The sequence below is a fragment of the Dermacentor variabilis genome, chromosome 8 (genome assembly GCF_050947875.1).
Source record: "Dermacentor variabilis isolate Ectoservices chromosome 8, ASM5094787v1, whole genome shotgun sequence".
Classification (NCBI taxonomy): domain Eukaryota; kingdom Metazoa; phylum Arthropoda; class Arachnida; order Ixodida; family Ixodidae; genus Dermacentor; species Dermacentor variabilis.
The window spans coordinates 86,880,782-86,894,214 of record NC_134575.1 but is presented as its reverse complement, the minus strand read 5'-3'; the positions used below and the strand labels follow the sequence as shown (position 1 = coordinate 86,894,214).

General features: G+C 47.5%; 1 protein-coding gene across 1 annotated transcript in view; it reads left to right on the top strand.

Moving 5' to 3' along the window:
* Positions 1 to 12,976, top strand: part of LOC142591469 (uncharacterized) — a 51,493-nt gene extending 38,517 nt beyond the window's left edge. Inside the window, exon 3 of the mRNA XM_075703796.1 lies at positions 12,591 to 12,976. Coding sequence (XP_075559911.1) covers positions 12,591 to 12,797 — 207 coding nt within the window. The 3' untranslated portion in view covers positions 12,798 to 12,976. The remainder of the gene's footprint in view (positions 1 to 12,590) is intronic.
* Positions 12,977 to 13,433: the final 457 nt, after the last annotated feature.

The following is a 13,433-nucleotide window of genomic DNA, read 5'->3' as shown; positions in this document are numbered from 1 at the left end:
ACCATGCAGGCGTCTTTGTCCTAATTGATAAAACACCGGGCTGCTGCATTCACGTAACGGGCTTCAGATTTTAATATTCTAATTCCTGAGGGTTTTATTGAGGCTACAAGGGAGATCGCATGAAGAAGACAAGAAGATCGTTGCTAATTGTGATCTTCCATGTTTTCCAATGTCATTGTGATCCAACACACCAAAGATGATCGAACGCTTTGAGGAAAGCGTGGTTTTTATGCAAGGCATGTAATTGTACACAGGCCATGACCTGATAATGAGCGGCCTGCAATTGCTTACCACAAAACTGCTAATTGTTCATGGCAAACGCGCATTGTTCTATTAGTCCGCCGTTTTTTTATAGTGTAGATTGCGATGTTACCGGGATTAGACGCATTAAACGCTTGTTATGGATACTGTCACGGCGTGTAACACCATTCACCGTTGGCGCGAAGTCGTCGACGGGGTATACAAGCCGGTTGGTCATTCCGTGCTGAAGCGAACACAGTGAAGGGTTCAGAGTCGGGAGAAAGGATGAAAAAAAAATATATTTATCGACTGACAACGCTACACAAATAAAAATAAACACAAAAACACAACGCTAACAAGCATGCACTTAATACAGATCAATGATGATGACAAAAATATACAAAGAGCAATTGACAGTGGATATAAAAATTAACACGACTCAAGAATACACTTAACGGTGGTAAACTAAACAGAGCTCAAAAGAAAACAAATGATGGCATACGCAGCAGTAAGTCCATCAAGCGTCGAGTCAATGGCAGAGAGCTTTCCTGAAGAACTCTGCCAATTCGATCTCGTTGAGGTGGGTGGGATTGTTGGGCTGGGTTTCCCGGCAGTCTCGGTCTGACGTGTTCCCACGAGCATGTTGAGCTAGCTTGAGGGGAGCTACCCTGAGCTTCGTTGCAGACGTCGGTTTGTCGTCTCTTACGCCAACCAGCAACTCGCAGTTCAGACGTGGCTAGGCGGCCCAGGCGATACTGGACGGCACTAGCTCCTTGACGCATTTCAGCACATTGTAGGCTCAGCTTCTAGACTGCTTAGCTGAGTCTAAAACCTGCGCTTAAATAACTTATCTTTTTCCTAGTGCCCTGGATTGGACAACGCCAGACATTGATGGTGATCCAATCAAGTTCATCCATTTTTATACCGGCTCCTCCCAAGGTCTTGGCCTCGCCTCTTTAAATTATGGTCGAGGGAACGGGTGCTCCCCCCTGCTTATAGAGTTCGCGGACTCGTAATGCTCCACACACGCACACCCTTGAGTCCGTGGCGGGCCTCCGTAGTCCGTTCCCAACATAGTAGAAACTACGGCAGCCGCCATACGGCACACTTGGTACACATACACTGTCAGTAATTCGTGGACACGGGATTGCACAGACACACCACATACAATCTCAGCACCTTGTGGACACAGGCTTGCACAGATACACCACATATTTCGGAATATTCGTACCCCCGCCTTCTTAGTGAGCTTTTCAATGCACGCGCGGGGCAGAGAATACAAAGGGGTTCCTACAAGAAGCACTTGGGGCGTCACGGTAGCACCGACAACAAAAGCTCGTTAGCTCGCTCATTGGTCGCTGTAAGGCGAGAAACAGGGCGCACGCTCTCGGGCAAGTGAGTAGCGAGGAGGAAGCGGATGTAGCTGTACGAAAGGATGTTGGTTGCATGTTCCCTCACTCGCTCATTCGTCTCACCTTTCGCTGGCCTCCCGTTGGTAGTCAGGCCATTGTGGGTGATGCAGTTGACGAGAATCCGCAGCGGATTCTCGGCCACGAAGAATACACTGAAGTAGCAGGTGCGCGTTTCGTCGAACGCTGACGGCGTTGACGCTGACGCAGCAAAGAGGGCTAGAATTGGATGTGTTCGCTCTCCTGAACGGCCACGAAGGAACCCCGTGAAGGCGAGGGAAGGCGCCCAGGGGAAGCTTGCGTGCTCTCGGGCAACCTAGCTGCGTGATGGGCGGTATGGAGGGGGTAGACTGTCTTTCGCGCTCCTTCGTTCTTACGTTAGTTCGGGCTATTCGCTTACGTTGAATATCCAACGTCGTCCATGGTTTCTCCATAATTTTTCTGCGAATGGAATAACGTGTTTCTCTCTTACGCCCCGGCAAAACGTTTCACATTGTCTTATGATCGTGTTACTGCAAGAAATACATTGTCTGAACAACTATAAGAGATTATTACTTTTCTGGTTCTTTCTGGCTGGAGAAGTTTATGATTTAGTATTTTGAGGGTACTTCACACAATTTCTGGACGTATCATATTTATCTGTAGATTTATCTATGTTTATATCTAGATACCTATCTATATATGTGTGTAAATAATCGTTTTGCCGCCTACGTGGGTCACTGGGTATACTTGGTCGGATGGGTGGGGCAACGGGCTGCTGTGCTGAGGGAACAGGCTTCGAAACCAACCATCGGAGAACATGGGTCACCGAGTATGTGATAACGTGCACATGCGCGCCGCTCTCCGAAGAACCTCTTTGACGCCGACTGGGACTGCTAGGTTTATGCTTCCCGGTCTGCGCTGGTCCTCCTCAATAAGCCTCGGATGCAAATTTGGGTCACTGGTTATTTACCATCGACTTTAGGTGCGTGACACTCTTCAATGATCACCTTTGACGGCAACTTGTGCAACATTGTATGGGCCACGCCCACTGTACATTGACGAAACATATTCCACAAGTTTGTCCAATGCTGAGCGGAATCGAACCATCGAGAGAAGGGATAGCTTGCTGGACAGTAGCCCGAATGCATGGGAGACTGTGCCAAAAACACGCTGTTTATAGGCCCCTTTTCAATGAATGCCACTTACGCCAACGCTTTGGTGCGCTGTACCATGAATGCATAGTATATGTGCCGCTCTTTAATGAACCTCCCGCTGGTTTTGGTTACGTAGTATATGCCATTGAGGTTGCGTCAAATGAGGGAAAAATTGTCGGCGATAGCGGGCACTGGCGCGCCACAATTCTTTTTATCGAAGTGCCACTAGACGGTGCAATGTGTGCAGAAAGAAGCGCGACAAGGGGCCCTGCTTGCCGTATGGCGTCTTTATCAGCTTTCGCCCGCACCGGAGCGCCATGCATTTAGGAAGCCACGCGCAGGCTTCGCGTAAGCGCTGGCACATGGTTGGGGGGATATGCACTGGACAAGTTTTGAAGTGAGCGAAACTACGAGTAAAATTGATTTTGAAGAATGAATGACGAATATCAAAGAAAGTAAATGAATTGCGAGAGGGTTCAGCCATTTGCACAGAAGAAAACATTGAGTCACAGTGGAGGAGAATTATCTAGGGAGCATACCAGCAAGTATCCGACCGGTATGCTGAGCGACATGGCAACAAAGAACGTCAAACGCAAAGTCATAGAGGCTCAAATAATCCCATGGTAGGCCGCAATGGAAACGAAACCTGCTATGAGTGGAGTGACTAAGAGTAAAAACTGAAATCAGGAAACAAACAATTTATGATACCTCAAAGGGAAGTTCCTTGCTTCTTGAAGCGAGACCAGGATGCCTTAGAAGGTGTAGTTATAGAACGAGGTGCACGAAGGAAGGAGCATGGGCTTGCTGCGGTAAAAGTTGAGTAAGAATGGAACATATTAGAATGTCAATGTGCCTGCCCAGCTATTGGTTTAGGGTCTTCTGGCCTCCTTGAAGCCATTGTGTTCAGGATTAACAGGGAGAAGGTAAACATGTCCGCAATGAAGATTAGTAAGAAGCTACTGAATGTTTGATGGCAAGAAAGTAGACAGACCAGAAACAATGGAAGCATACTAAAAGAAATTTACCAGTAGTGGTAAAGAAATCTGTTGCTGGGAATTCTCTGTGTACGCGTTTATTTTCAACAATATATGTAACACATTAGGCAGAATAAGAACAAGAGCTTCGTGGCACAACGCACCGCCCCGTTTCAAGATGGACAACCATAGCACCCCTATATCCATCGGAAGCTCGAAAGAGTCGTTCCACTACAATTAATGTCCCATACATAACTTGTTTCGATGATGACATTACGTTGTGTCGCGATGTTGATTCCGTGCCAACGCGTTACCTTCGAGAGTCATCGTGAGGCGTGTGCTAGCAGCCACAATTCTAATAGCATCCCTATCCATACTATATAGCTATTCCAATACGAATACAGTACAAGAGAGCAGCCGGCAGCGCATCTCAACCAGAGCAGCTCAGGCAATCTCGAGCTCGCGCCTCCCGGACGACTGGAGATGTGGCTGCAGCGCCGGGCATTCCTCTTCACTACAATCGCCCCCCAGCCTTCGAGGAAAAGGAGCCATCCTGGCGACTCATGGTGAACATAGAATCATGGGGTCGTAATACGGCTGCAGGCTTGCAGGTGGACGGTTTCACGACCATGACTGCGTTGGTCCATGGGTAGCGTCACAGGCTCGACAACATAGTTCACAGGCGATGTCTGTGCTACAACAAGGTATGGTCCTTGATATTTGGAGACAAGCTTGGATGAGAGTCCAGCAGGAACGGCAGGAACCCAAAGCCACACTGGGGAGTTCGGAAGAAAGGGACAATCTGGGTGATCATCGTCACATCGAGATTTTGGTTGCCGTTAGTCGACGGCTTTAAATGAACGGGCGAGCTGACGGCATTCCTCTGCCAGGCGAGCAGCTTCACAGATGGGCGTACATTCGGTTGAGTCGGGTGTTTACGGAAGAATGGTGTCGAGAGAAGTCGAAGGTTGACGGCCATACAAGAGGAAGAATGGGGAGAAGTTTGTGGTCGCCTGTGGTGGCTGTGTTGTAGGCGAACGTAATGAACGGCAAAATGAGGTCCCAATCAGTGTGTTCAGAGGTGACGTATTTGGAGAGCATGTCGCCAAGGGTGCGGTTAAATTTTCCCGTCAGATCATTAGTTTGAAGACGGTAGGCGGTCTTGGTGCGATGAACGATGCGACATTCAGCAAGAAGCGCGCTTACGACTTCGGAGACGAAAACACGTCATCGATCATTCAAAAGTTCGCGAAGTGCATCGTGACGGAGATTGAAGTTTTTCAGGAGGGAGAATGCTACATCACGAGTGGTGGCAGCAGGCAGAGCTGCTGTTTCTACGTATCGCGTCAAATAGTCGATGGTGACCACTATCGAGCAGTTTCCGAACGCCATGCTCGGAAGGGGTCCATACAGGCCAATGCCAATGGGATCGAAGGTCCTGGTGGGATACGGTATTGGCTGGAGTGGACCAGGAACATGCTGAGCAGGAACGTTGTGGCGTTGTCACTGAGGGCATGACAGAATGTACTTGCACACAAAGGGGTACATGCCGCGCCAATAAAACCTGGAGGGAAGGCAGGTGTACGTGTTGAACACACCTGCATTTGCACACTGCGGATCAGTATGGAAGGCAGAACATATTTCACCACGAATATGTCGAGGTACAACCATCAACCACTTACGGACGTCAGAGATGTATTTCCGGCGATAGAGAAGTCCATTCCGAATATCGAAGTGAGATGCTTGACGGCGCAAAGCTCGAGAAAGTGAAGGAACAGTCAACGGGTTTGAAAGGAAACAGATAAGAGCACTAATCCAGGCATCCTTGCGTTGCTCCGAAGCCATTTCGTAGCCTCCTGGGAACTATAGGACGTGGTCAACGGCAGAAAGGCAGGCGTCGCTTTCGGTTGACACGGGCGAACGGGATTGTCAGCATCGGTGTGGTGGCAGCCAGACCTGTAGACAACGCGCACGTTGAAATCTTGCAATCGCATAGCCAAGTGAGCTAAGCGACCTGAGGGGTCCTTCAACGTGGACACTCAACAATGTGCATGGTGGTCTGTAATCACGTCGAAGGGCGACGGCTATAGAGGTAGGGTTGAAATTCACCAAGTGCCCAGATTATGGCCAAATATTCCTTCTCCATAACGGAATAATTTTTCGCGGTTTTGGTGAGGATGCGGCTTGCGTATGCACAACGTCCAATACTGCTGCCGTCGGTGTGGACTTCGGTGTGAGCTGTCGGGTCCAAGTGACGCAGTACAGGCGGCAAGGTCAGTAGACGACGCAACTCTTGGAAGGCATCGTCACAAGCGGACGACCAGGAATAATCATTCCAGTCGCTCCGTAGAGCTGATTCAAGGGAGCGATGGTGGACTCGAAATTTCGAATGAAGCGGTGAAAATAAGAACACAGGCCAAGGAAGCTGCGAAATTCTCTTACGAAGGAAGGTTTGGCAAAATAAGCAACTGCGCGGAGCTTGGCGGTGGCAGGAAGAATACCGTGTTAAGATACTATATGGCCAAGGATGGTGAGCTGACTTGCGCCAAAGTGACATTTCTTCAGCTTGAGCTGAAGGCCGGCGGCTGTTAGGCACTGTAACACTTCCTCCAGCCTTCAGAGATGGGTGGGAAAATCGGGCGAAAAAATAACCACATCATCTAAATAGCGCAGGCACGTTTTCCACTTGAGACCACCCAAAAGGTTGTCCATCATACGCTCAAATGTTGCGGGGGCATTGCAAAGGACGGAAGGCATGACACGAAATTCATAGATGCCATCTGGCCTTACAAAGGCCGTTTTAGGTTGGTCTTCGGGAGCCATGGGGACTTGCCAATAGCCGCTGTGTATGTCGATAGACGAGAACTCCGCGACTTGGAGACTGTCAAGGGCGTCATCAATTCTCGGAAGAGATTAAACATCTTTACGAGTTATTTTGTTAAGACGACGGTAATCGACGCAGAATCGAATCGATCGATGCTTCTTCTTAACAAGGAGAACGGAAAATGCCAAGGAGCTATCCGAAGGCTGAATGACGCCGCTCTTGAGCATGTCAGCTACTTGGATGTCGATAACACGGCGCTCTGTCCCGAATACACGATATGGCCTTTGTCGCAGTGGCGCACTGGTACCCGTGTCGATGCGACGACAAACAGTAGACGTGAGGCCCAAGGGAACATGCTGGCAGTCGAAAGACGAACGGAACTTGTCGAGAAGGCGTAGAAGCTCGGCGCGTTGAGAAACAGTCAACGTGTCGGCGATGGAACTATGTAAATCATCGGGTGAAGTCGTCTCCTGCGCGGGGTTACAGATCTCTCCGGCGACCTCATGAGTGGCGATGAAATCAGTTGGCATGTCAATGGTGGCAGCAGGGCCGACCCACTTGGCACGGCCAAAGCACTCCCCAGGAAGCAGTGAGAGGACAGGACAATCGGTTGGCGACGAGAAGTCTGCTAACGCTGGCATGAACATTCAAAAGAGCGAAAGGCAGCGGGGAACGTTTGCAACCAGCAAAAATTGCAGATTGCATAAAAAGTGCGCTGGCATCAGCAACAATGTTGCACGACACTGTGGCAAGGGCAGATGAGTGCGGTGAACACATCGTCAAAAATTTGACGATGTAGAGGAGGCCGTTGATCTCAACACGAGCGGTACACGCGGCCGCAGGCGTGATGCGGTCTGCGCTGGCAGTACAGAGTGGCGCGTTTGACAGTGGCGTCATAACTTGTCTCAGCGAACGGCAAAGTTTGGCTCTATTAACTGAAACTGCGGCACCAGTATCAACGAGAGCGAGTGCAGTAACGCCGTGCACATATACATCAATAACATTAGTCGGAAAAGGGAGATGCCTTGGTCTGTTCGTGGGTAGCGCAGTTGTTGTCTCTGGAACTGCGACGATTAAAATCCCCATTCCGGCGTAGAAGGTCGACCACGCATCGGCGAAAGCGAACGGCGTCGAGGCAAGGGCGAACGGCGGTCCACAAGAGGGCGGTAGTCCGAGTAGGAAGAGACCTGGCCAGGGTTCTGAGACGCGGAGGATGACAGGTATGGGGAACCGTATGGTTTTGTGTCGAAGCTGCGGTGGTAGGATGTAGCGCGGCGACGACAAAATCGTGCTACGTGGCCAGGTAGATCACACGCAAAACATATTGGCCGGTTCTCAGTAGTGCGCCAATGTCCACTGCTGTACCGCTGCTGAACGAAGTGAGCAGGTGGACGCAGTGGCACGACCGATGGGGATGGCGCAAAGGTCGGAGGTGGTGGCCGAGCGAGAGCCTCGGCATAGCTGAGAGATGCAGTCACCTCGGGAAAAGCAGAGGGCGTCGGCACCGATGGAGTCTCGCGGGCAGCAGGGAGAGCAGCGCAAACTTGCTCGTGGATGACCTGGCGAAGGTTGGCCGGCTAAGGCGAAGATGGTGGCGTGGCTGAGGACAGCGGCGAAAGCTGAGAAGTGACCTCAGCATGGATGAACTCTTTTATCTGGCAAAGCAGGGAGTCCATCTCAGAAGCCGCTGTCATGCTCGCGAGGGTTTGCTTGGACGCATGGGGGCGCCGCGTGAGAAGACGATTTCTGCGGAGCTCGTCGAAATTCTGGCAAAGTTCAATGACCTGAGAAGCAGTGAATGGGTTTTTGGACAGCAGCATATGAAAGGCGTCGTCGGAAATGCCCCTCATGATGTGGCGTACCTTGTCCGCCTCCGCCATCGTCGGGTTCACACGCCGGCGCAGGTCGAAGTTGTCCTCTATGTAGCTGGAGGACGTTTCACTAATTTGCTGGGATCGCCTTCGTGAGCGTTGTTGAGCTCAATTTTTCTGGACTCCAGGGCGGCCGAAACCTTCTGCGATGCTGGTTTTGAAGCTAGCCCACGTCCGGTGATCAGCTTCGTGGTTTGTGAACCACAGCTTGGCGACGCCCAATAAATAGAAGATCGTGTTGCCGAGCTTGAGGGGATCGTCCCATTTGTTCGTGTTTGTGGCGCATTCATACAATTCCAGGCAATCTTCAACGTCTTTCTGATCGGTGCCGCTGAAGATATCATGATCCCGCTGAGGCTGGGCACCGGCACATACGATGGCTGGAGTAACCGGTGGGGATGTCGGGCTGGGGTCGTCCGGCATGACAGATTGCAGAGTTCGGGCGCGTAATTGCAGGTTTGGGGAAAACCGCAGCACCTCCACCAGAATCGAATACGAACACAGTACAAGAGGGTAGCCGGCAGCGTGTCTCAACCAGAGCAGCTAAGGCAATCTCGAGCTCGCGCCCTTCGGATGACTGGCGATGTGGCTGCAGCGCCTGTCATTCCTCTTCACTACAGTATATACACTCCGCCGTTATGTTTATTTGTTATTTGGCCGAACTTCAAATGCAACGAAGATAATTTGTCAGCTTTGGTCAAATTTTACAAGAAACGAAATAGACTCAGCCAGAGACAGCCGTTGTAAGTACGATTTTACAATACACCCTTATGTTTGCATCGCATTCTTCTGTCTTTTAAATAGCTGGGATTGGATATAAATACCTGAGCCACGATTATCAGTCGAGCATGCTTACGCTTGTTTTGAAGCAATAGCCGTGCCAGTTTTATAACGTCGACGCAGAGCGTCTCGCTGTTCCTCTTTGTAATTGCGACCGTGAGGATGCGGCCATTGTGATGGGACATTTCTTCAGATTGTTCAATCTAAGCAGAAATCACAGGAAATGCTGTTGCGCTAGGATTTCCCAAAAGGACGCGCAAACTGTAAACGAAAATGTAGACAAATGTGTACACAACTAAACGTCGCCTCCTTTCCGCTCCGCTTTTTCTTTCCACGCTTCCCCCGTTGACTCCTCCACGACAGAGGGCGTGGCTTCTTGTGGGAGTCTGTCGTAGCTCATTTGCTGCCTTATTGTGCCAAGTGCCACCTTATTCTTCAAAACAGCAGAACATACCATCCTGAGGTAAATGGCCTCACAGAGCATTCAATCGAATGGCCGGCAACGTGGTCGCCTTATATTATGTCGTACCTGACCACGAAGATTGCGAAGCCATTCTGCCATCTCTGTTATTCGCCGAAAGCACCGTCATTCAGACAAACATGGGCGTTTCTCCTTTCTGATCTACGGTGTTTACCGATGCCATGCCATGATCAGCATACTCTTCAAATGAACTGATGCATCGTAGTTTGCTTAGGTGCCCGTTTATGCTGCAACACGACCTGCCTCGTAGTGCCGAAAGTTAGCCTGCAATTTCATCACTACTGTGTAGCGCCACTGGAAAACGCTCGTTTGCACAAACGATGCCATATTGCAGAAAAGGCTGACAAAACGACGCCTTCAGGGGAACCGGCAGGAGATGTCTTGATGGAAAAGGATGTTGTCATCAGCATAAATGATGGTTTGTTTTGTTTAAACATCTTCAAACAGTATATGTGGAGCTAGCCAACTTTTCATTGAAATGGTGCCTGACGACTGCGGCCGTTCGTTGCAACAGTTACCTAGAATGAAAGCTGCAATATGTCGTCAAGATCAAATCATCTTATTTGCTATAGTCCTAGCCTTTCTCTCAGCGCTGGTAGTTGGAAATTGAATAATCACTGGTGGGACACGAGGTAAATTTTCGCCATTATTCGTTGTGACAGTGAAACACGTGGCAATTCTCCCTCTCTACAGAAGCTAAAATAGGTTCATCCAAATTGCGAACATTTATGCCGTGAAATAACTGCTATTAAAAGCTGCTAATTGTCATGGTCTATTTGTAGTGCTTATTTCTGACACATATTCATTCAGAGCTCTGTAAGACTCGATCAAATTAATGCCATGAACAGTAAGTGCTCGTAGGATACTGTACTCGTATTGTGTAATATTTTGGAAGATGTCATTCATGAAAGGTTGCCATCATTTTCTACTAAGGACAAAATCTTTACCAAATCTAAATGTGGTTTCCAAAAGATAAATCTCCTAAACAGGCGTTAAATATAATTAAAGATAACATTATCAAAAAATGCAGAAGAATAAATTACGCTGGGTTTAAGTGTCGGCCTTTGATTCCATACATTAAGGCAGATTATTACAGAAACTCTCTAGGTGCAGCATACGTGCTGTTTTTCTTGAGCTTATATAACGTTACTGGCTCAACCGGCGCCAACTAGTCCTAAACAAAAAAAAAACAGAGGTGTTAAGCTAGTTTATATATTGGGTCCTTTATTTTTCCTGCTGTACGTGAATGATACTATCTCAATATTACCCTCCCCGAACTAGTTTAAATATGCATACGACTACGAAGGTAAGTTTTAGATCACAACACTTTGAAGTGTATAAAAAAACGTAAATGAGTATATGACGATAGTTTCAGCTGCTTAGAGCAAAACACGCTACGTATAAATACTACCAAACACTATGTCTATTTCACCAAGTATATAAACGCGTAAAGCATGAGATGAAGACAAACTTTGACGTGTACCCTGTAGAACGAGAAGAATACATCAAAAATTTGTCGCTCGGGTAGTGTCGTTCAGAAAGGACCTAATACGGAACGTCCACATTATTGAATAAACGAAACAACTTGTGTAAGCAGTCGGATGCCTTTGCAGGATTGGTTCTCTTATTCCTCAGTGGCTAAACAAGTTGTACACTTCGCTCTTATATATCAGATTCCGTTACGGCGTATCAGTGGGACTGACAAGTAAAAACGCATAATAATCTTCAATATTATGATAACTACCATGTTAGTACCGGCCGCTCGCGCACAACTCTGTTTTATAAATATCAAATATTGAAAGCACGGCAGATATAATATTTTAATCTAGAAAAATAGGTATATAAGAGTAAACTGTGCGCAATCAAAGAAACTGGTGCTATCGTACCAAAAGGAGTTAGAAAGAATCCGAAGGAGGAGGACATATGATGGAAAAAAAAAACGATACAATCAAGGGCAATGTGCTTCATTCATGAACGGGAGTACAGCCTATATTGTCGATTTAGTCTGTAGGCTTTTCAAAATTAAGCTAGTAGATTCTTAAGGAAAAACCAACAATTTCGCAAAACTGAACTTTGTGCGGAGCTTATATGGAAATTGTTTTTCCCATGCCTAGTAGCATGCTGTTTTTGTTTACTTTTTCTTTGCTATTTTATAAGAAGTGTCTATTATTTAGCTGCTTTAGTAAGGGCGTAATATCCATTTGTTTAGCTCACTTTGTTCTACGGTGCGTCAAATTTGTTTTGAAACACCCGTGTACTTAGATTTAGGTGCCCGTTAAAGAACCCCAGGTTGTCAAGATTTCCGGAGTCCACAACTACGGCGTGCCTCATAACCGGAAAGTGGTTTTGCGACGTAAAACCTCATAATTAAATTTTTTTACATTTGTTTTGTGTAAGACATTCAAAACACGAAGTTGGGCAAATTGGGTACGCCCTTTTGAAACATGGTTTTACGGCGGAATTATGGACAGAATTAAGCGAGATACACAGAACACAAGCACTGTGTGTTTTGCTGTGTCCCGTTTAATATTGTGACTTAAAACAGTTTAATAATAATGTGTGATATGCGTATCTTTTTGGGAACTACTGGTGCAAAAGCCTTCGTTAATAGCAAATATATATATATATATATATAATATTACTGCTAGTACTACTAAATTTAGTCTGCGGCAGAAAAATTGGACAGAATGTGCGTTTCTCAAAACGATGCGTGAAAACTGAGAAATAAAGAGCACGGAGCCAGGTGTGAATGAATAGCGCATTCGTTTATTGTGTCATTAGAACGTGTCGCTACAAAACGGACTGTTTGGTACATTTACACTGTGTGAAAATCAATGAGTTGCACACATTTCTGTTGGTGTTCTGCCCAATGCAGTTCTGCTACGCAAAGTCCAACCTGACGCAAGTCCAGTTTTCCATTGCGGCCTATGACGTGAACTTCGATAGCAGCGGTTCCATCTGCCAGCCGGACAAGATCGTCGGAAACTTCACGCGAACTGAGCTGCTATACAACCTCAATAGGTTGATGAGGGACGGCGAGGACCTATCAAAAGATATTACTTGCATCGATATCGTTCATTAGCGCACTTGATACATTTATAATACATTTATCCCAATTTTTTTCTACATGAATGCACTTCTCAAGGCAGCATTCGGAGCAACTCGAATAAACACATGCCCTTTGTTTTAGGTCATCGCTGAGTGTCAATCACGGGAGGCGGGGCTATGATTCATGCGGCCATGTTTCTTGAACTAGGCACTCCTCACCTCTCACCTTCACGGTTGTTTGTTGTATACAAACCACAATGGGAGTGCTGGCAGAACCATTGCTTCCAAGAAAAGGTGGCCCTCTGATACGTGCTCTTTTCGTGTGTTTCCGTTTGAAGTAAAGAGTTTCTTCATATGTTTCGAACATATTCTTAGTATGTTGCTCTTTTTCTTAAAAGCGCTAGCCCCATTTTCACAATTTTATTTGTTCTTCAGGCTTTTCTTGGATGTGTTCTTCGGGGCTGCATTACTCTCAATTCACCTGTCGCTCTGAGCGCTTACGTTCGTCTGAAAAACTATGCATGTCCCACACATATACAAAAATTTAAGCTTACACTAGGCACGCACAAGCAGTTTAAGCCAAAATTTTCGTACCGTTGTGCGGCATGTGTAGTTTTCCGCACGACCACAGGAAGGCTTGGGTCCCTCTTAGTCATAAGAATACCAGTTG